Below are 23,823 nucleotides of genomic sequence, written 5' to 3'. Positions count from 1 at the left end.
ACCACTGACCATGGCTTTCGACTTAGACCTAATTGAATTGTTCTAATAAACATGGTTAGTCTAGGAATAGATAATCGTTTGTTAGTGATAATAGGTTAACGTTCGGTAAAACCTTCAAGAATTCTTAGACCACCTAAGGAATTAGGGGCTGTAGTTTAAGAAGAGGGTCCTAACTCAAGGGATTGATTAGGGCTATTTTGTTAATCATCGTAAATTAGAAGAGGATTCATAACAAATAGGTGCAGTAGACCAATTAGGGGAACTTAGAGGATTCGAAGGATTTGATCTCATCTTTCTCTCCTATTTTCTTAATCAAATCTAACTTCTTTTATTTGATTTCATAAAATCAAACCAAATCTTCCGCCTAGTGGCAAACTAAAAATAAACTTTATACATCCTAATTATATAACGCAATTGAATTATTGAAGTTAAAAACAGTCCTCGTGGGATCGATATTTTTACTACTTCGATAGTATTTGGTGCACTTGCCAAACGTCTATCAATTAAATTTATGGACTGTTCATCAATTTGTTTTTCTTTGGCCTCAACTAAATTTTGATGGGTTTGTGCATTTATTCCCAGTTTTGAATCTATATTGAGAACTAAGTACAATTTTTTCTACTGTCTTTTGTGAATGGTATATGGTGATTAGGACATTTTTTGAAATACATCTTTCACTCTTTATTCCTGCTCCCCATACTAGTAACACATACAAGTATTTTGAAATAAAAGGCTAGCATAAAGTTGACAAATTCTACTGCTGGTGAAATATAGTACATCAATTTATGAAAAAGTTCAAATAAGTCAATATGCTGATAAGAATGTTGGAACTTGTGTTGGGGGTCTGCTGCAATAACTTGACCAAGAAAATGATGAAGTTGAACATGATGAAGTGTGCACATAAATTCCAAAGATTGTTGTATATCTTGATTGTTGGGAAGATGTTACTGCACTTGAAACATGAAAAGTATAATGGTTATGCATGTAAAACTCAAAGCGCATGGGATTGCCATACTAACCTTTAGGTTCGATTCGCCCCCACCAATAACTGTATATTGGATGCAATAAGGAATGACTGGTGAATCCCCTTCAGGATACTATGAGTTCCTTGACGTGTATTGCACAACCACACCAAGCGTATCTCCTAACAGTATTTTACAGATTTATGGTTCCAGCAATTCACTCATGCATTAGAGAATTGATGAATGATTTAGAATAAGAGAATGAGGGAGAATTATTTTGTTAATGCAACAAAATTCCGGTTTTGTGTCTGTTGTGTGTCAAACTAATGCCCAAATGTCAAGCATTTATAGTGCATTATATGACCCTTCACATGAGAGAAAGCACCTTTTTGACTTGAATCAATGTGATGGTTCATTAAGCACCCTTTTGCCAAAGGTTATGATCATACACACTTGAATCAATGCTAAGCTTCATTAAGCACCCCTTTGCCAAAGGTTATAATCATATACACCTGAATCAATGCTATGGTTCATTAAGCACCCTAATGTTATAACCATATACACTTGAATCAGTGTCATGGTTCATTATCTATCAATAAATAATAGGCTTAATTGCACTTTTGGCCCCCTATCTTTCCAAAACTCGCGGTTACAGCCCCCTAACTAATTTAAATACAAAACAGCCCCCTAAGTATTGAATCTTTAGTAGTTTTGGCCCCCAACGCTGACGTAGCACCCTAAATGAGGTGCCACGTGTCATTTGTTTTTATTTTTTTTTTTGCCTTGGGGGGCCAAAACTGCCAAAGATTCAATACTTAGGGGGCTGTTTTGTATTTAAATTAGTTAGGGGGCTGTAACCGCAAGTTTTAGAAAGATAGGGGGCCAAAAGTGCAATTAAGCCTAAATAATAATGTTCCAATGTATATGATTGATTCCCATGAAGAGTTACAACTCTTGGTTCTAAAGTGATTCCATTATTTTGAAAATCACCAACAAAGAATCAAAATACTTGAAATCCCAGATCGTTGTAATTTGTTTTTCTGCTGGTTGGATAGCACAATATCATATGGCAGTGTCTTTAACTGTTTTCATGATTCATCCATGCTTTTGTGATGGCAAAGAAAAACCTATCTTCATGAATCTTCGTAATCAACAAATGAAAGCAAAGTCACCTAAAAACATTTCCCAGCAGAAATATAAATGTAAAGAGTTGTCACAGCCTTGCTTCTATGGAAGTTGAAAAGGAAAGAATCTCTTCATAGTGAAATCTAAAACATGTATTGCCAATGGAGGCTGCTTGTGTTGACTTATTGGTTAAGGAAGTTTGATGAAATTGAGCATTTAAAGAAATCAAAGGCGTGGATCCGTTTGACTTGTGGTGAAAAGGAAGAGTTGATGACTTAAGTCTTAAAGGATGAGAAGAAGAAAAAAACTGCAAAAGGCATTGTATGACTTGCATGATTTGAAGAATGAACTTCTGAAGAAGCTTTACGCAACAGAAAAAATCATTTGTCTAAAGTAAGCAACAAATACATAGAAAACCAATATTTTACAGGAAAAGAATTATTTGGTTGATATCTGTTTCATTTAAATCATGTTGAAAAATTGTGTAGTGTTTAGAGTTTCAGTACTATACATGGTCTGGTTTGGCACATCTAATTTGCTAACTTTCTATCTCATTGATATTGTACAATATGATTGTTTTGTAACCCTCTTTATGACTGAATGAAACTTCCTAAATCATGTGATTATATTTTAATTTAGTTCATTTGATCATTATAGAAAAATTGCACTAAGAATGAATAAAGATGCTCACTCGAGTCACTGAACATTGGCCGAAAATGAACTGTGTAAAATATTTGATGCATTACAATGTTTGGTTCACTTATACACTACTACAAAATATATATTTAACATCATGGGGGTTTTAGTTTTCACATCAGCAGGGAAAATATCTGATGGGAAAAATACACACTGTGTGTTTTTACATCAATTGACATAAGCAAATGAGGGGAATTCCTAATAGCATTTAGCATTTACATCAGTGGATAGTTGAAATGAGGGGAAAAAAACGCGGTGGCATTTTCGCAATTTGGATGAAAACTTTGGCTAACTGTTTTCACATCAGTGGTGAGAAATGCATAAGGTAAAAACAAATTTTTTCACTATTACCTTATCCCTTCCTCTTTTGTAAAACGCACACCACATATCCCTTCCTCACTTTTTCACCGTCCAAGTTGTTCTCCCGTCTAAGCTCACCGCCCCTGTCACCGTCGAAGTTCACCCTCTCGTACTCTCAATCTCACCCTTTCACCGTCCAAGCTCACCCTCTCCCGTCGAAGCTCACTGTTGAAGCTCAACCTCTCTCCCGTCGAAGCTCAATCTCTGTTTTTCTCCGGTGAGTTCTCTCTCTCTCTCTCTCTCTCTCTCTCTCTTTCTCTCTCTCTCTCTCTCTCTCTCTCTCTCTCTCTCTCTCTCTATATGGCTTTTCAATCGTGAAACCCAAACCCCTTTTCAATCGTGAAACCCTAACCCTTTGTCAATGTCATCACCGATATTCTACCATATTTGAATTCCAAGTTTCAAGTTATAAAAGTTTCAAAGTTATACCACGTTTTGGTAGGTATATGCAAAATGGTGATTTCATTTGGGGTTGTTTTGGAGGCCGATTTTGAGGATGAAAACGTGGATTTGAGTTAGTCTTGGGAGTTTGTTGCATGAATTTGAGTTAGTTTTGGGATAGTTTGTTCTGTTAGTCTTGTTTTTGCAATTACTTTTTGTTATACCCTAATTTTGGACCTAAAAATACTTGATCAATTCTTCTTTTCTTGCATTATAAGTCATTTGATATGTCTCTGATCAATTGCATCTTTCTCTGCATTTTATTTCAATATTATTTGCAAAATTCATGTAAAAGGGTATTTTAGTCATTTCCTGCATTTAACTCATTTTTATCCTTGAAAATTGTTTGAGTCTGTTAACTTGGTTTGTATAAGTCCTTGTTTCAATCTCGTGTCAAAATTCATTTCAAAAAATATCAGTTGGATCATTTTTTAGTCAATTTAGCCCCTAGGGGCATTTTAGTCATTTCCTGTGTTAAGATTTCTTTCAGTCTTTTAAAAATTTGGTTGAGTCCTTTCAAATAGTTTGAATAAGTCTTTGTTTCTTTCTATGTCAAAACCCTTTCCAAAAATTGCATTTGAAGTCATTTTTAAGTCAGTTTTGCCCCTAGGGGCATTTTAGTCTTTTCATGTGTTAAAACCCTGTTTAAAATTCTAAAAATTGTCTCTGAGTCTTTTAATTCGCTTGTATAAACTCTTGCTTTAATCCCTTGTCAAAAAATCATCTTTAAATTGCATTTGAGTCGTTTTGAGTCATTTTAGTCCCTAGGGGCGTTTTGGTCATTTCACATAATATTTCTGATCCGTTTTAATCTGCTTTGTTGTTTTTAATCGTCTCGTTTTACGTTAATTTTCAATTTACTTTTTTAATTCAATTTTAGTTTTAATTTTCATTTTAGTCCTCGCACTTTTGTTATTTACGTTTTAATCCCTTTTAAGTTTGTTAGAGTCCAAGTGCCATGTGTCCAAATGTTATTGGTTCTTAAGAGTTTGTTAGAGTCCAAGTCCATGTGGCATTTCCTCATTGGTCCAAGCATCCCTTTCATCACCTATATAAGTCAAAGTCTTGGTCAATTTTTCATTAACCATTAATTATTTTTACACATCCACAAAAATCACAAAGCTTTTTCTCTCAAATTTTTCCCTCCCATTTTCTCACTTCTAACTAACTTTCTCATCCCTAACAACCTTCTCTCTCAACCCTAACAACTTTCCACCACCACCAAAACCACCTCTAACCACCTCTAACCACCACAAAACCACCTCTTTCCACCATCACCACTCCATTTTCATTGCCTCCGATCAATTCACAACCTCCACCATCAACCTCAAATACAAACACCAATCCACCAATTTTCTAGATCGATTCGGATCAAACACTCCAATTTCTAGCAATTTCCTCAAGAACACCATGAATCAAGATTCCAGCAATGCTATCATCATCAATATTCCTCCATCTTTTCTCACGAACACAATGAACACTTCATCAATTTTTCATCGAAGCATTCTCGAATTCGTCAACAAGCCGCATCAATTCATCCTCAATTGCTCATAACCGAATTTCTGAGTTCAACAACATCAAAGCACGCACTTTCAGAGCGTGATCAAAGGAGGAACAGCAGGAACGAAGAAGAAGAAAATCGGAGTTTCGAAGATTCGAACAACAACGAGAGCAATGGCGCTTCTGGACCTCAAAGGCAGGAAGCGAATCTGGCTCAAAATCAAACTCGGATCCATGAAGCAAGAACGTGAAGGAAAGAATTGAAGCTGCACGCAAGCATTCAAGCTGTCCAGAATCAAGAACAAGGAACCTTTAGCTTGCGAAATCAGTGTTCTTGGCGCCGCTTCTTCATCTGGAGCCTTCCCTCCGTTTGCTTCATAAGGTAACATCACCCTCTCTTTTCCTGCATCGATCTGTACATGTATCCTCTTTCAATTTGTGATTTGTGATGAAATTTTCGTTTGAAACCAACCTAAAAAATCCAGATTGGTGTTATGATTATGATCGAACTCATTTTGTGATGTTTCTATGCTTGAGATTGTGTTTCTTGAATGAAATTTGGTGTTGATGTATGGGTGAATCTGGCTGTGATAGTATGCTTTTCATTTGTGTCTGCGAATTTGAGAAAGAATTGAACAGAGAAGGATCCATGCTTGTGTTGTTTTCACGCGTTTGAGAAAGGGGAAGAAGAAGAAAGCTTTTCACGTTTTGACTAGTTAACCCATTTTACACAAAAGCTTTGACCCATGCCCATTTGCAATACTGGTTCAGGGTCAACCCTACCCGATCCATCCCTTTTGTTCTTAAGCCCAAGCTGTTTCATTGCTTTCTGTTTCCTGCCATGCCTGTCTGCTATGAACACCCCCCTGTCTTGCATGTTTCTTGCTGTTTTTTGCTATTTGCACCATGACTTGTCCAAATTTCTTCACAAAAATTTCTAAATCTTTTCCTAGGTGTTCTTGACATTTTTTCTAACATTTTTGTGACCTTTTTTTGTGCCAAAGCCTGAGAAAAGTATTGAAGTATTTTTTTTTCCTTATTTTTGTTAGAATTAGTAATTTTCTTGCACTTTTTTAGCCTAAAAATCCCTTAAAAATTCCTAAAAATTTCCTATGTGTTCTTAACCATTTTCTTGATATTTTTGTGATATTTTCATATATTGAATCTTGGTTAAAAAAATGTGTGATATTTTTCTTGACAATTGTTTACTATTTTGGTTAAAAATTGGTGGAAATTCTATATGTTTTTGTGGTCAAAAATTCTCTAAAAATTCCAAAAAAATTCATACATATTTCTTGATAGTTTTGTGGTATTTTGGTGATGATTGTTGCATGTTGAAATTGATAAAAATATATGTGGAGTTTTCTTGTGATTTCATGTTACTTTGTGACAATTTCTTGTGAAAATTTTGCATGATCTTGGCCCTTAATCTTGAGTATTTGACATAGAGCCTTGTTATATGAGTTTTATGAAATTTGTGATTGTGAATCCATGAAATTGGTGCTGTTTGTGAATATGTCATTAATGCCTTGTGTTCCAAGTTTTGTTTGTGAATAAATAATGTAAAATTTGCCTAATTTTTGTCTTAAATGCTTGGTAGTGTATATTCCTTTAATCCTCTTTGTGAAAATTGAATTGAAATTCTTTGGAAACCCTTTGAAGTATGAGGATTATAGGTCATATTCAAGCCTTGCATTGGTGATGATTTTTAGGCCTATTTCACATTTGTTTTTGCTTGTTTTTCTTATGTTAATTTTCTTACTTTTGTTATGATAGCTTTGACTTGCTTTATATCTTGTGCTACTAACCATTTGTTCATTGTTTCATATTCATCATAAGCATCTTCATTTCATCTCATATTCATCTCTATTTTCTTTCTTGCAACTTAATTTGTACCAAAATTAGAATGTAAAGATTTAGGAGTTTTGTAATATTTTCTTTTATGCAATTTTAATTTCTTGGCAAAGAGGCCATAGAATGTATCTAGGGTATGATGTAAAGGACAATGGACTCTAAAAATGTACACCGACACAAGCACCGACACATGCACACACATCACTAAGTAGCTAGAATATGCATGTTTAGATGTATGTTTAGGATTGTATGTTTAGATGAATGCCTAGGACTTATGCTTAGAAAAAAAACCATTTTCCAAACAAATGTGAACAACTTCACACAAATCTTTTCCAAATAAACCTTGGGATCCAATATCCCATTGTATTTTCTTTCCCATTTTCTTAATCAAATTTCAATGAAAATAATCAAACTTTGACTTCTTTTGCAATTCACTAATTCAACCTCACAATTTCCTAATCTCATGCCCTTGAGGCCTCTTTCTATTCTTCCAAAATCCATTTTCAAACTTAAAATCAACCAACCAAAAACAAAAACATTTTTGAGAGAGAACTACGGTGGATTTGATCCCTTAATCGGGTACGTAGGCAAGGAATCAAAATTCCTTCAATTCAAATAAAATAAAAATTCAAACACATCCTCCTCCCTCCAATTCTTCACTTAGAACATTCTTAGGTTTAATAAACATTTTCAAAATAGCATTTAAAAATAAAGCGCGCGCGTAGAAATTAAAGACGGTTCCTATAGGTTACTATAGTCGTTATGGGTGCCTAACACCTTCCCGTAGCGAAAACAACTCCCGGACCTCGATTCTCAAGGGTTTTGCTTACTTTTTCCCTTCCCAAGAAAAAAATAAGATATCACCGGTTTAAAAGGTTCAAACGTAATCAATGTTTGACACCCGAAAACCAAGATAAAACACTTTTTAATTTCTGTTGATTTTGAATGTATGTGTATCTTTACTTTAGACACATTTAATTGCAATAAATCCATTTTGCTAGTTACCTAAGAGAAGATTATGGTCTCAGCTTCAGGGCAACTGTATTGGTATATGTCAGTCCCTAATGGACTACCAGTATCTGTATCACCATCATTCACTCTGGCTGCAAATGCTGAAGTGAGGTTGAGTATCACCAAACACAATAATATTACTAACTTCATAGTCATTTTTAGTGGACAGTAACTATTTCTAGTGATATTAATGTTAATGAATTGGATTGTTGGGCACTATTGTATTATATATATAGGATAGGAACCTACTGAATCAAACGGTTAAAAGACAGAGTCAAGGATAAGAACTAAGAAGTGGTTTTGTGAGTAGTTTTTGATCACATAATGCCATGTGCCTTTTGGTTCATTGTAGATTCTTTCATCTGCTCCGTTTTGATATCATAAGCAGCAGTGATACTGATAGTGATGCTTGATTACCGTTTTGATATCATAAGCAGCAGTGATATTGATAGTGATATTGACTTTTGTTCAATATTTTTGTGTTTTCTGTCTGATGTTCTTAATTCATCCTTCGTGTATTATGATGGCTAATACATTAAAGAAAAAAGTTAGAATAGAAATTTTACGAGAAGCTGTAGCATAGCAACAAAAATTGAACTTGATGAATTGTACCAATATGTTGAGGTATATAGGCTGATTTTAACTCGTGCAGAAAATAGTTAATTATCTTTGATAGCTTAAACCTTAATAATTGTTCTTCTACGTGTGCAGAGGACACTGGCAGTTAATAATTATTTGTCCCAAGCACAATAGTTTAGTTGTCCTTTGTTCAATGCACCAAGATCTTAATGAAGCAATGATTAAGATTGTTTCAAAGTAAGTATATATTTTACGTTGTATTTGATATATTACTTCCTACAACACTAAAATGTATAACTTTGATGATTTTTTTAATTTGGTTAACACAGAGCTTTAGAGGTTCATCAACTTGCTCAGGGCAATAGAAAGAAGGCTAAATGGTTTCGTCCCAAAGTAAGTATGGTGTAGATTCTGTCATTTTTTTACGTTAACAAATGAAATTTGTTTTTTTTTATATGAACTAATCACTATATAAAAATGGCCATTCATTTGTAGCCAAGAAAGCAACCTAATGTCAATGATTGTGGATACTATGTGATGAAGAATATGCTAGATATCATCTCTGCTAATATTACTAAGTCTTGGATGGAGGTATTTTAATTTTATGATAACATGTTTATACTATATGTATTGCCAAATATAAACATATCCTTATTAATATTAATTACTTATATTAACCTACACATTGTAGGTATTCAATGATCCAACGACATTAATTGAAGATGACTTGTATGATTTGCGAAACCAATGGGCAACTTGTTTTCTTGACTTGTATAACGCTTAGGATTTACATGGTATGTTTCAAAGCCAATCTCATAAATTTGACATTTGTAGAGAGAGTAGAATTTTGAACGGACTTGTATCTGTCTTAATGTGTGGTGGTTTTGGTGTGTCAAGTGCGTTTCTGCAGTTTAGATAACTTTTTCAATTTATTTTGTTTTTTGTAGCTGAAAATTGATTATGATGTGGCTGAGATGGGACATTGCCGATGAGATGAGATGCTTTTTGCAGCTGAAGTTTAGCGTATTTACAATGATGATTCTGCTGTGGATTTTTTTTGTTTGATATTTCTGCCTAAAGTTGTTTTATTGGATTATTTCTAGCTATATTGTATTCATATACCTCTTTTATAGATTGGAATATTGACGTGAAAAATTGAGGATTCATTATGTAATATCCAATTAGATAATATGACTTTTTTTTTGCATTAAAATTATACATAATTTGTTTTCATTTTATTACTATAAAAAAAAAAGAGCAGGGGTCAAGCTTATTTGATAAGCCATTTAAAAAAATATTTAGAAAAAATAATTATTTCACTACAGTGATATTGTATAACTGATGTGAAAACTAAAGGGTTAAATTTCAAAGTGCATCTATTACATCAGTGCAAGTGGACCTGATGTAGAAATTCAAGATTTCACATCAGTCGCAACCTGATGTGAAAGGATGTGGACTTACCACATCATATCAGTTTACATCGGTTACAAACTGATGTAAAAAGTCATTTCCAACTGATGTAAAAAATAATTTCTGTAGTAGTGATATTATTGCTTTCAGGTTAGTTCTTTTTATTGAATAATTTAGAGCTTCATTTAAGGCAATGAGTTGTCTTTGAAGAATTTACAGCATAAAGAAAAGAAACATCAACACTACTATGCATAATTTGACAGCATGAAGGCAAAGAGATAACAACACTACTTTGCAAAATTTGAGATTGATAGAAAATTTGTGAAGTGTCAGGCCATTGTAAAATATTTTCTTTTTTTATTCATGTCTGTAACTCTTTTTGGGCATAATGAATAGGGCTTCATAACAATTCAAAGTGATCTAGTAATCTTTTCAAGTTGATGGACAGGCCAATTTGCAAAATATTATAATATTTTAAACATGACTATAAAAAATTATTCAATAATTTCTTCCAAAAAAATTTATTCAATAAATTTATTTTCAAAGAATTTATTAAATAACTTAAAAAGTTGATAAATATTTTATATGATTAAAATATACAAATAGTGTAGTATTTAATTAACAAAACGAAATGGCAGTGGACAAATATGACAGTTTTGGAGGGGGATGTAGTAGCCTTACTCGATGTCATTCACTTTGTTGATGTTAACAGATGGGACCGGGTTGTCTTCGAGTCCGACTCAGCTACTCTAGTGCAAGCTCTATCGTCTTCAGGCCATGGTGATTCAGAATTTTATGCTATTGTTTCTAGTATTATATATTAGTTATCTCTACATTCCAACTTCGAGGTGAAGTTTGTTAGGAGACAAGCTAACATAGTTGCTCATACTTTAGCTAGGGCGGCCTGTTCTCGGGGTAGTCACCGCATTTTTTATTCTTATCCTTCTTGTATTGAATATTTGTTGATTAATGATAATAGTTAATTTTGCTTTGATAAAAAAATAAAATAACAAAACGATCTTGCATTATAAACTATGGAAATTAAACAAATGGAACCAAGTAGTTATACAAGAAAAAAAATATTCAATATTCAAAAAAATAAAATAACAAAACGATCTTGCATTATAAACTATGGAAATTAAACAAATGGAACCAAGTAGTTATACAAGAAAAAAAATATTCAATATTCAACTTATCTCTTATATTCGTTAAAATCCACAGGAGGTCAGGAGGTATTCGTTAAAATCCACAGGAGTCGTTAAAATCCACAGGAGGTCAGGAGGTATAATAAAATCCACAGGAGGGAGGTATAATAAAATCCACAGGAGGTCAGGAGGTATGGTATTCGTTAAAATCCACAGGAGGTCAGGAGGTATTCGTTAAAATCCACAGGAGTCGTTAAAATCCACAGGAGGTCAGGAGGTATAAGTAAATCCACAGGAGGTCAGGAGGTATAAGTATAAGATTAACATCATGTTACTCAAACTCTCAATTCTCCAATGATCTGAAATGTGCGTACACATTATAGTTTATAAACACTACCTTACTACCTTTTTGGGTCGAGGTGGGACTATTTTAAAAGTTTAAATAGGAACAGTAACGTGGATGCAAAGAGAAATGTGACCTCAAATATGTCATTGAAATTCCAAGTCAAATGAAGGTCTGGTATAAGAACATCAATGCCCCAGTCGCATCAACCAGCTGCAGTCTTCTATTCAACCAGCAGCATCATCAGAACTCAAGCAGGAAATATGCAAACATTACCAAAGCCTTATGTTTAAAAAAAATGTTAAATATATTTTTTATTCCTATAAATTTTTTAAATTTCAAGTTTTAGTCCCTATAAAAAATTTCATCAAATAACAGAACTAAGAAAGCCATTGACAAATGCAGATTACACACAAATATTGAGTTAAGAGATAAACTAAACTACGGTACAAGCAAGTTTTTCTTATTTTTCACAAAGAAGTATATGATTGTAGTTGTTGGGATATCACAAATATTGTCAAGTATAATAAGAAACTACTTGATCTTGCTTTTGCATTTTTATTTTGAATGTCACTCTCGTTTTATTTGCAAACTTATCTGATTTCTATATCAGTAAAATGAATGATATTTTGCCTTTACCGAATGACCTCTAGTTTTATGTTGAAATAACTTATATATGGAAAACTTTATAATCTGATGAGCAATAAAAAAAAATTGGTAGAAACAACAAATAGTGTTTTGGTAACTTATGTAAGAGGGGAAAGACTTATGATGCAATAGAGAGGGAAGCAAACTGTAAATTATGAACATGGTTTTGTCTGATTTAGTGTTCCAGATAGTGTTCTTGGTGCTATTGCTGCAATTCTCAACATTTTTTTCGGGTATGAGGTTGTTTAACCAACAAAGAATTGTGGCAATAATTTTGGAACTGTGACAGTCACTACTACTAACTTTGAAAGACAGAGACTAACTCACCAAGGTAGTTTCTTCTCATTGGCATCCACCCGGTTGTTATAGGTCTTCACAACATCCACTGCACTGCGATGTTGTTGATCCCACCGCGCTTGCTGCACGGCACCCTGCATAATGAAACACTATAATAAAATCACAAACAAACACTGCGTTAGCGAAACACATAACTTTATGTCACATCTCACTTTTTTCTAGAGCCTTGGTATCTAGAGCCTTGGTTCTGTTGATAACACCTAACAGTGTAACAGTCCAAGATCTGAGAAAAACATGTCTGGTGAATCTCCTACTCCTACTCCTGGTCAAACTAGCTATAATAATGTCTCACATGATTATAGTGACAGTAAGAAATCTAGTGTTGATCCCTTCACATAGGTCCTCGCAATATCCCCTGCACTGCAACGTTGCTGATCACAAACAACGCTTCCTGCACGGCACCCTGCATAATAAAACACTAATAAAATCACAAACAAACAAACACTGAGTTAGCGAAACACGTAACATTATGTTACATCTCTCTTTTTTCTTTGTCAAGTTATAAGTTATGATGATTATAATCATATAAACTTCAGTCAATAACAATGTATAATTCTCCCATTGGCATAGTCTCCTTTTAAGGATGCTTCTGACGATGAGTACTGCACAATTATTGCTCAAAGTTCTGTTCAATGAGCAATGACTAAGTTACATACAAGTGGACTTGACAAGCTCACACACCCTTCTATGTGAGAGTTCATTTTTTTTGTTGAAGTAAAACACACTACTATCAATGATATTAAGCATGGCACTTATTCGTTCCAATTCTTATGACATGTTTTGTAACTTTAACATGTTATAGCAGTTTTGTTCTCATTCTAGCTGCATGGATTATACTCTTACCAACTCTCATGTTTTGTTGCATTGTTATGCGAACAATCACAGACAGAAAACGAGATGGAGGTGAGATGATATGTGAGACATGAGAGGGGAAAGGAGAAATCAGGAGAGGGAAAAACAAGAGAAGCGGACTAACGGCGACAAAACGACCACCTGGTTTCTCTTACACCGGGATGACTGAACGACACAATATGGAGGAGAGACGGTGGAACTCAGGCACAGCAGTAGCGGATGATGACATTGATGTGGTCGGCTATGGTTGCATGGACTCTCCTCTCCCTCCCTCTAATTTGTTGGATTTTAAAATTGATAGATAATGAATTGTAGTTTCCTTGTAAAATATTTTCTTTTATGATTCAAGTTTGTAACACTTTTTGGGTATAATGATTAGAGGTAAAAGTCTCAATACAATTCTCTTCTCTAGTTTTTGTTTGTTTTGAAGAGGCAAAATAGATATATATTAATTAACATCTAACCAAAGCATAATAAATGTTAAGGATAGAAAGTAAAAATTGCACCAATTTGATATAAAGAGATAAAAACACACATTTAGAACCAAAAACTCACTATATTCACTTTCTGCATTAACCTCTTATTTGAGATATGCAGCTTAACAAATTCCTGTAATTCTTATTTATTAGTATATAGCACAAGACAATTACATTAAAAAGGAGACCATAAGATTAAAATATATATGGGATTTGATTGAAATCATCCACTGTATTACTCGGGGAATGGAGGCATAGTAACATGAGAATGCAAGCTATCAGCATAAGGGGTTGCGGTGATTTCAACAAATCCCTTTGCGTTGTTGCATCTTTTTTTTTTGGTTACATAATAAAAAAGAAACAAAAGGAAAAGAACCAAGTTATATAATAAAGGACGCTCCAACAATGTTAAATAACAAAGCCGAGGAGAGGCACAGCAGCGGCTTGTAGACCGTAACCAAGGTATCCATACGATTAGCTCCCAATTTTTTTAGAATATCTGCACAACCATTTCCCTCACAAAGAGAGTGATGGAGAGAAAAATTTCAATCTTTCTTCATGTAAGCTCTAATAATCTCCAACATATTGGCATACTGGTGCAGTCGATGAGGGCTCATTGATACTAACTGCACCACGTGAAGAAAATCAAACTAGCATATAAACTTCCGAAAGCCAGCTTTCCAGCACAACTTGAGACCAACCAGGAGAGCCTGAATCTCTGCATGAAGGATATTTGACCAACCTATACTCACATAAAATCCAAATTGAAAAGCTTTGCCATAATTTCGAAGTCCTCCAAATCCTGCAGTCCCAGGATGAGTTCGAAAAGACCAAATCAGCCTAGTAAATGCCACTCTAGAAGCAAAAACAACATTGCAGTATCATCAACTTTAAACAAACATGTACTATTCCATTATACGTCAAAAAGACCGAGCATAGAAACTTGGATAAGGAAACAAAAATGCAAGATAAAAGTCCATAACCCTGACCTACACAATAGCAATACAAGAAACAATAATTGAAAATCAAACCAGCTAACTACTTGTAGAGCTTTGAGATCCTTTGTGAATACCAATCACAGCCACCATAATGGCCCCTAGGACTTTGCTTTCGCTTTTAATGATAGCAGGAAAGTGGCAGCAGTACAGAGGCATCAACTTTGCATTTTCACCAAATCATGCATTCATCAACAGATCCAATTTCTTTTCCAACTGTAACATAAGATCCATGTAATTAGCCACGCTGCTGTTGTGGTTCTTCGCATCTGCACCCATTATTCAGCTATCAATAGGCATCTCAAATACAATATACATTCTTGAGGCATTTTTATGTATTGACTTGTAAAGGGCGTTTTATGACTTTCACTGATCATGCTAAATTTATTTTTCCCTCTCAATATGTTTTCATTAAGACTTCTTGGAACACCGTTGCAATTAGTCTATAACTCTTCAGTTATTTGTAAGACCTTTGAAAAGTGTGAAATAGGACAGTTGCTATAAGAAACTAGAAACAATTTGGTTAGAAACAAAATCCGCAGATAACAGTGCTCCCACAAAACATAATTTCTTGTGACATCAACTATTCGGATAATTGCATATATACTCAAGACAGATTGACAAAACAAGGACAACTGCTTTGGAGGTATCCAAGGATATGCTTCTTTAAAAGAATGATCCCTACCAGCTAAAAGTCTAAAACTGAACCAAAAGCACTTAGATACATATTCAGCTATTGAAGTCCTTATTCCTTGTTTTCAAGTCACTTAAAATTCATTTACGAAGTTAGATTATGAAGAAACATTCACCTCCAAACAGAATTTGGTTGATCATAATTTTTTTTGATTCATTTGTTTCTTATCCGCTAAAATTTAGCAGTGATTGAAAAAAATTGAAGCACGTAAAGTAATTCACTTGGAAATGGGAAGAAAAATAAAGTCATGTCAGGACTTGAAAAACCAACAAGTAAACAACATATGACTTCAACCAAAAACTATGGTGATAGTGACCACACTGCATAGTTTGTCTTCTTTTATAATGTGTAAATATAGAACGATAGGAAAGACTAGATGGTTGTCATTTAAAATAAATTTCCATCATATATTTGCTTATATCTTTATGCAATTGAATTTTGATGAATGGACATGGCAAACCCATTTAATTGAAAATTGAATTCTATTACCTGAGTTGCTTGCGAGCGAATGCTTCAACACTTGTTTCCATGAATGTGTGTAACTAATCGCCAGTTAAGGCCCTTGGTCTATGTTCAATAGTAGAGAGAGACATCCCCATCTGTGAAACTGCTCTTATCAATGCCATATTTTTCGTCGAAGTTGGGGTATGTTGACGGTCACCAGTGCCAAAGGCAATTTTGTTATTTTAATGCCACTTTCCTAGTTGTTGGGAGGCCCGTCGTACGTTCTGAAGGATTATCAGGAACAACCTAGTGGTCATCATGTTAGTGCCACATGTTGTGAACATTGTTTTAAGCATTGGCAACATTGGAAGAAAATTACATCAACATAGAAACTTAATGTCAAATGCGAACGCACACGATTAGGTTAAGAAAATCAATAAATGCTACTGTACATACAAGTTCAGCAAAACATCTGCTTATTGCAATTGTAATTATCATTTGTTCATAATCTCTCTCCTACAATATGATGTCAATCGCGGATCACAGAAAATAGCAGTTTGTTCAAATTTCACTATGTTATAGTGCTATAACACTACTATATTTACATACTGAATAGTGTATCGCAGAACAATTTTCATTTGTTCAAATTCCACTATGTTATAGTGTCATTTTAGCCGCTATTTGACAATGCTGCTCTACTAATCATGATAATTTGTCAACTTGGATTGTAAAATGTGGGTATTCCAGAGTCTAGAATAGGTATCAATGTTATCATCCTATTATACATTTTTTATATATGTTTGTGAATGTTCCAATCTTTGAGGAAACATCATTCTTTGTGCCTAACACTATAAAAAATAAATCCTTGGTTTGTTTTGCAGATAAACTTTAGTGGTTCAAATAGATAAAGAATAGCTCATCATACTCACCTGAGACAATTTATCAACTTCTCAGCTCCAAGTTTCTCATTGGGCCATCCACACATCAGTACCAACTTACATTCTGAAAGAACACCGTCACTAATTATCCATCCTTACCACCAAATTCCAGATGGATTGGATATTGAAGTTCAGGCCTGATCTAACGAAAAAATTGAGGAAAGCTTTTGTCAATTCATTTGACTCAGATAAAAACCAGAATAGATTATAAAAACTACATACAATGCAAATATTGAATTTTCATAGTTAACTAAAACACCATATAACTTTAAAGTGTGTTTGGATGGGGGAATGTTTTGAGGAAATGTAATGTTATGAGGGAATTCAAATACTTTGAGGTAAATTGTCTAGAATTTTAAATTTTTTAAAATTTCCAAATTACTTCATCCAAACACACTCTTAGGTTATTAAAGTTAATTTATAGGAAGGACAAAAATATGCAAAAGTTCAAAAAACACAAAGCAGGTGGCAAAAAAAAAAAAAAAATCGATAACTCACTTAAGCAATCACAAAGTCAAAGTTTCCCTTAAATTCCTGTCTCCGCTCATTTCGAGAATAGCCAAAAATTTCTCTGTTACACAGTTACTAATTACTGATGCAAAGGATATCAAAGTTGTTGTATCAAAATTTACCAAATCACACCCACCAAAAAGATCACTAAAGGAAAGTTTGTATTTGTAAAGGAAAGTTTTATACACAATTTAAACCAAAATTCAAGATAAAATTCACATCTAAAACTACAAAATCACAATTGTGCAGCAAATAGAATCATGCCTCTTACAAGTATTCAAGATCTAAAATCTAAGTTGAGTTCCTCGTAACAACTTCATGAGCTGCTTAGTTACTCGTTACACAGAAATATAAGTGACATGCTTGTGCTTATTGTGTGTGTACAACTCAGGTCTAAAACAGTTAAGCTTGGTAAAATTAGATTCATTATGCAGCAGCAAGAGTATTATAAGGAAACACTTATAAGTCACTTGTTTATGTGACAATAAATCACATTATTACAGAACCACTTTAAGCTCTTTGCAACAAATCAACAAGTGGATATGTTGGTAATTATTTTGCATTAAAAAAAAAAAAAAAAAAGAATGCAAGTTTGCTCAGGACATACATCATATGTCGATACCGAAAAATTTCATCTGATAAAACGAGAGTTATATTCTGTATAATGCATATGGTCTGGCTTATATTTTAGAACTACTAATGGTCCCGAGTGAATAACAGAAAAACTTTTCCTTGACTCCTCTCTCTTCTAGTCATGCCACACTGCACTCTGTAGTGTTGGCCATAGTTTACTGTTACTGCACTCTGCTGATGTGATAGCTTCAGATCACATCATTTAATCCAGACTACTTTTTCATAGCCCTTGACAGACAAATTGACTACTTATTTGAATCGGACGGATCCAGAAAGAGAATAAATACAAGTTATAGAAGCGATTTATTTACGAAACAAGAAAAAAATTGTGTCCCGTGATTTGGTGCTTTAACCAATCTATCCTCATGTAGTTTCTGTCATTTTAGCATGAGAAATATTACACTATGAATTCGGGGATAAGTTGCATAAGGCTAGCAGCACAAACTAGGCATGTCAGAAATTTTTGAATCTTTTCCCTACCCTCTCTATTCCCTATCCTTTTAAGGACCCATGCAATAGCCAAATCTTATAATAAGAAAACTAACAATCATTGACCAACAAAAGTTAGCAAGATCAAAGTTCCTGATATTTGCTTTTTCAGTACATATTTACATAAAACATACAAATACATTATCCAAGGCATTGAATTTACATGTACTTCTAAAATGGTATTGATTCTATAATCTATTGAATGCCTCAAAGTACAGTAATGAAATCATCGAATTCAAACAATATCTGCAGCACAAACATCCTCCATATTAAATTACATCAGGTCTCACCATATCAAAACCAGAGCGGTACATTGAGTACTACACCAATAATGCTGATTTTGACTTTGGAGAACAAAAGTCACGACTCTTGCAAAAGGATCTCATAAATTCTTACAGATCTGAAAGCTCCTTTTCAGTATGGACAGAGTTTAGTTTGGGAAAACCCTCACTTCATAGTCGTTTCGACCTGGTATGCACATTTACATAAATAAATCAAAGAACGAGAACAATAGCAACAACTTATAATATACAAACTAAACAGTAGACATGTTTCATTATAAAAATTTTAGTATAGAACAAGTCTTCCCATTTTTTGGGGAGAGGGAACATTTTGTGATCATTACAGAAATAATCTAAACTCCAGTTCGAACAACCAAAGTACAGATGCAGAAGGATCACATGAAATGTTCAATTCATACCCAACGTGGCAACACCAAAGTACAACTGAGCTGCAAAGCATATGATCACCTGATTCCCTTTCGAGCAACCAACGAATTTTGATCAAAATCATTTTACATAGCATAATCATTTTACATAGCATGCCAAAACAAATCATTTAACTCATTGTAAACCTCGTGTTTGCTTATAAGCTAGTGGAATTTTGATCAATTATAAATCATGTTTAAATTGCAATCACGTTAAAATTTATCTAAAAAGTTAAAAATGGATGTACTACTTAAATTATCCATATGTGTCAATCTACTTGTTGACCTTTAAGCACTTGCAAACTCAGAACTTTCATTTCGACATTTTGAAGCATCAACAAAGTCATTGAGATAATAATATATTTTAATGGTGTTACATTTATCGGTGTTAGACACAGAAACTTACATCATGTCTCATGGTTTAACAAACTTCTCCAGCTAGAAACATTGAATTTGTAACAGACTATATACAGAAATTAATCAACATTTATACAAAGTATAAACAGCAAAGCACAAACCTGCAATGTTGAGATTGAGAGAATAACAAGAAGACGGTTAACTTTATGATGGACCTAGACTAAGGAATGTACCCCAAGTCTTTCTGTTATTAGGATTGTTCAATATTACATCCTCCTCCTTGTCACTAAAACCCTCCTCCTCCCCCCCTTTCTCTGAAACTCCCACTTCCACCAATCTTTGCTTTTTTTGAGGAGGCATAAATTGTGATAATGAAGGATCATTGAATCTCACACCCCCCTCTATGTTGCTTTTCTCCTTCCACACGTGGATTCCCATTTGCGTATTTTCGAATATCTTGAACGGCAAAGAATCCTCCAACTTAAACTCCACATGGATCCATTCATTTTTCAAAAGTCTTTCACCGAGTTCATTATCTTCTTCCAATTTTATATGCAACAAAGTTGTATGGCCATACAACAAAGTAATATTGTCTACTAGCTCGCAACCTATCTCTTTTTCATATCCATTCACAAAGAATTTGACTGTTGGGGAGAACAAGAAATTCTGACAAATAATAATAATAGCAAAACAAATAGAAGGGAGTTCTTTATCAAACCAGAAAGAAATTGTGTCTCCCCTGCTTTGGTGCTCAAACCAATCAGGAATCCTTTCCGTTGTGTTTTGGAATAGAAAATGGGTGCATCCAGACTCATGTAGTTTCTGTTAGTTTATATAAAAAGAATAATAATTACACTATGAACTGAAATACTATATGCAAATACTAGTGCAATAAAAAAAACAGCAAACCTGACTCATTAACATTCTTATACTTGAGGAACTCAATGAATAACAACTGCCTGCACAAAGCCTTTCAAGATTTGGTGGAATCCCTCTAATTTCCTCAAGAGCCTCGCAGTACGAAAAATTAAGATGCTTAAGATGGTGACATTCACCAAGGCACTCGGGAAGAATTTTGAAATTGTCGTTAAAGGATAAATCTAGAAATGTCACATTAACAAACCACTTGAGAAGTATTGGGAGACATTCATCTGAGAGGTTGTTGCATATGAGCTTAAGATGTTCCACATTTGAAAGCACTATTGAATTCATTTTATCATTATATTTTGAGAACCTGAGCTTTCCCCCTCCAGATATTGTTAACCGTTGAAGTTCACTGAAATTTTGAAATGAATATGGCAATTCTTCTATGGAAGTATGATATATCTCCATATCTTTTATATTTGTCATCTTGCATAATAATTCTGGAAAATTCTTGAGACTCGCACACTCAGAGATTTCGAATTTCTTAAGGGATGGCAGCTGTAAGGGTGGAAAATGCTCAAGCTTTCTGCAACCAGATGCATTTAAGATTTGAAGTTTATTTAGGTGTCCAATTGAATTGTGAATTGTAATTAAACTAATACAATATCGAAAGGAGCACTTTTCTAGATTTGGAAGACCCGAGATATCGGGTAAATGGGTTAAATATTGAGAATCATCCAATGTCATGACTTTCATATAGTTGAACTCCTGCATAAAAAAACAAATAAATAAGTTGAAATTAAAATTATAATCTAATAGTGAATTATCAATATACACAATTGAAAACTGAACTTATTTCACTTGCCTTGCTCGAAATACAAGATAGAGACTTCAAAGGACAACTTCTCCATTTCCAATATCTCAAACTACTTGGAAGATACCCAGGACAGTTACTTGGACCCCCAAAATAGTAAGCATCTTCAATGATAAGTGTTTTGAGATTTGTCATCTTCTTGCAAGCCATTCCATCCCACTCTTTTTCTCTTGCCATTGATTCATATTTGAAATATATCATTTCAATATTCTCAGTTCCCTTTTAACAAAATGAAAAAAGAATAAATCACAGTAATTAAGTGAATAAAAAACACTAGTATGAGGTGGCAGGATGATCAAAGTCATGGCTAAAGCTAAAACAACAAATTGTTCATAAATATTAGTTTTTCTTACCGTATTATCTCTTAAAACGTTAACTATATCATCGTGAAACCACAACCTACTGCGTTCTCCAGGCTTGTTGGGAGATTCCTGTCGGACGACTTCTTTACCCATGTCCTCTATCAAGTCATGTAAGGTCACATAAGTGTCATATTCAAAATGGCCTATGAGAGATTTTTCAGCCAACACTCGAACATGATGTTCTATGCAATGGCCATAATGAGCATGAAGTATTTCTCTAACTTCTGTCCATTCACACCCTTTGAAGCAACAAGCAATGTCTAGAAAGACACTCTGATCCTTTTCCTTCAAAGCATCATAACTTACTTGAAGTATCCTTTGGATATCTTTATCGGGAATATTTTCATACTCATCTAATGCACGCTTCCAATCTTCTACCTTCCTTCCAAACAAATTGGCCCCTATTGTTACTATTGCTAAGGGAAGGCCAGATGCATAAGTAACTACACGATTCAAAATCTCTTCATAACTTGAAGGAACTTTGTCATTTTTAAATGCCATTCGCCTCAACAATTCAAGAGCTTCTGTCTCATTCAACCCTTCTACTGGATGTGTACTTGTAATCCCATGACAGGCTAGTAAGTGTTTATCACGAGTGGTAATGATGACTCTGCTTCCATGACCGAACCAATCAAGTCCTCCAGCCAAAGCCTCTAGCTGCTCCCGTTTGTCAACATCATCAAGAATCAAAAGAATCTTCTTTATAGATAGTCTTTCCGTTATGATTGAAATTCCCTCACTAACATCTCCTAACTTATAGTTCAATTTAACTGTTTTTAAAAGCAGATCTTCCTGGAGATGTTTCAGGTTATTATGACTTGAATTCTCTCTAACATTATGAAGAAAACATACACCTTCAAACTGATCAGCAACAAAATTAAAAACTGCTTTTGCAAGTGTTGATTTACCCATGCCTCCAGTACCATAAAGTCCTACCATGCGGACCTCATCCTTAGAGCCCATGTCAAGAAGCAATTTCACTTGTTCTATTCGGGACTGTAATCCAACAGGGTATTTGGCTACGTTTAAAAAAACATGATTGATATTGTTGGAGACGTCTTCGACTATCTTCTCAATAAACTTGTATTCATATCTATTCATGTCCAATAAGATAAATTAGAACATACACTAAAATCAAAATCACATCCATGTATTATATATTATGCAATTCTAACTTTTTTGACATATAAATAACTTACACTTGTTTTAAAACCATTAATATATAGAAAATATGTTCCTATTTAAGCTTTCAGAGTAGATTATTTAGGCATAAGAATTAAAGAAATAAAATATAAAAAGGAAAAACAAGATTTAAGTAAAGTGGGATACCCATGAGGACTATAATGGTAGCCGGACAAGTCAGCAGCTTTGGTAAGAGCCATCTTCCATTGACGCAATCGCTCCATGTTTTTCTCGTTATTTTGGAACCTCTCTTCATGCTTAATAAGATGCTCACCATAACTCCCACTCTGATGTCGTATGTGAGTAGGTTCCACATCATAGAAAACGGGCAATACTAAGCAACTCTTTGTCTTGTAGCAGTGAATGATGTGGACAAGTTCGTCCAAACAAAATGAAGAAGATGCATAGTTGGCAGAAAATATGGGAATAAAAATCTTAGATTCTTCGATGGCCTTGACAAGTTTTGGTGTGATTTCATCTCCTCTTTCAAGATCATTATCATCAATGAAAGTACGAATTCCCTTGTCAATAAGAGCCTTATAGAGATTACCCGTAAAATTGTTGCGAGTGTCACTGCCTCTGAAACTGAGGAACACTCGGGAAGGTGATCGCATAGCCATGAGAATTAAAAGAATTTGGATGAACAAAGACTTTGAAAGTGGAGAATACGAATGAGTAATTTGTGTGGTCTGTTAGGTGGATTCTTTAAAACAAGGAGAAAGAAAACTAATGACAAAAGTAGTAAGTGAAGCTTCCTTGCAAAATCCTATAGCCGTGTGGACCAATCACAGAGTAAAAAGTAAAATATCACCTCTTCTTGCTAATATCTACGAAACTTCCTTGCTCCTTCCGTCATTACCGTTCAACTTTTTGAACAAAACTTAAATAAATAAATAAAACAAGTGAATAAAATAAACAAAACTTAAATAAATAAATAAAACAAGTGAATAAAATAAGTATCTCAAAAAAAAAAAACATTTTTATACCTTTGTATCTCCATATAAATATGGGGCGAG

At 34.1% G+C, this 23,823-nt stretch overlaps 2 protein-coding genes across 18 annotated transcripts in view; one reads left to right on the top strand and one right to left on the bottom strand.

The window, feature by feature from the left end:
* The window catches only part of LOC146917230 (disease resistance protein Roq1-like), a 60,012-nt gene extending 36,523 nt beyond the window's left edge, over positions 1-23,489 (bottom strand). Inside the window, exons 1-10 of one of the 17 annotated variants that reach the window (XM_085719014.1) lie at positions 22,955-23,489; positions 21,617-22,718; positions 21,255-21,482; positions 20,435-21,157; positions 19,163-20,347; positions 18,753-18,930; positions 16,822-16,967; positions 15,938-16,198; positions 14,832-15,023; positions 13,955-14,561 (exon numbers count right to left, since the gene is read on the bottom strand). In XM_085719014.1, the coding sequence (XP_085575140.1) occupies positions 19,730-20,347; positions 20,435-21,157; positions 21,255-21,482; positions 21,617-22,718; positions 22,955-23,427 (3,144 nt within the window). In that variant the 5' untranslated portion in view covers positions 23,428-23,489 and the 3' untranslated portion in view covers positions 13,955-14,561; positions 14,832-15,023; positions 15,938-16,198; ... (1 more) ...; positions 18,753-18,930; positions 19,163-19,729. Of the gene's footprint in view, positions 1-13,954; positions 15,024-15,937; positions 16,199-16,821; positions 16,973-17,328; positions 18,931-19,162; positions 20,348-20,434; positions 21,158-21,254; positions 21,483-21,616; positions 22,719-22,954 lie in introns of those variants that run through there. The other 16 variants (XM_085719026.1, XM_085719024.1, XM_085719013.1 and 13 more) reach the window with 16 other exon arrangements.
* On the top strand, positions 3,172-9,717 carry LOC146917231 (uncharacterized). Its single transcript, XM_085717206.1, has 6 exons — positions 3,172-3,360; positions 8,661-8,765; positions 8,858-8,921; positions 9,024-9,119; positions 9,220-9,322; positions 9,476-9,717. The coding sequence occupies exons 2-5, from the start codon at positions 8,722-8,724 to the stop codon at positions 9,310-9,312; spliced, it is 297 nt and encodes a 98-aa protein (XP_085573332.1). The 5' UTR covers positions 3,172-3,360; positions 8,661-8,721; the 3' UTR covers positions 9,313-9,322; positions 9,476-9,717.
* Positions 23,490-23,823: the final 334 nt, after the last annotated feature.

This window comes from Medicago sativa, chromosome 6 (assembly GCF_051527215.1).
Source record: "Medicago sativa cultivar Bolivia chromosome 6, Bolivia_mono, whole genome shotgun sequence".
Taxonomy (NCBI): Eukaryota; Viridiplantae; Streptophyta; class Magnoliopsida; order Fabales; family Fabaceae; genus Medicago; species Medicago sativa.
This window is presented reverse-complemented; position numbering and strand designations above follow the sequence as displayed.

What these genes read in the sequence shown, in the direction of transcription:
- LOC146917231 (XM_085717206.1), top strand. Translation starts at nt 8,722, where the DNA reads ATGCACCAAGATCTTAATGAAGCAATGATTAAGATTGTTTCAAA. An exon ending in ATGATTAAGATTGTTTCAAA is followed by an intron (nt 8,766 to 8,857) that starts GTAAGTATATAT and finishes TGGTTAACACAG; the next exon opens with AGCTTTAGAGGTTCATCAAC. An exon ending in TTACTAAGTCTTGGATGGAG is followed by an intron (nt 9,120 to 9,219) that starts GTATTTTAATTT and finishes TACACATTGTAG; the next exon opens with GTATTCAATGATCCAACGAC.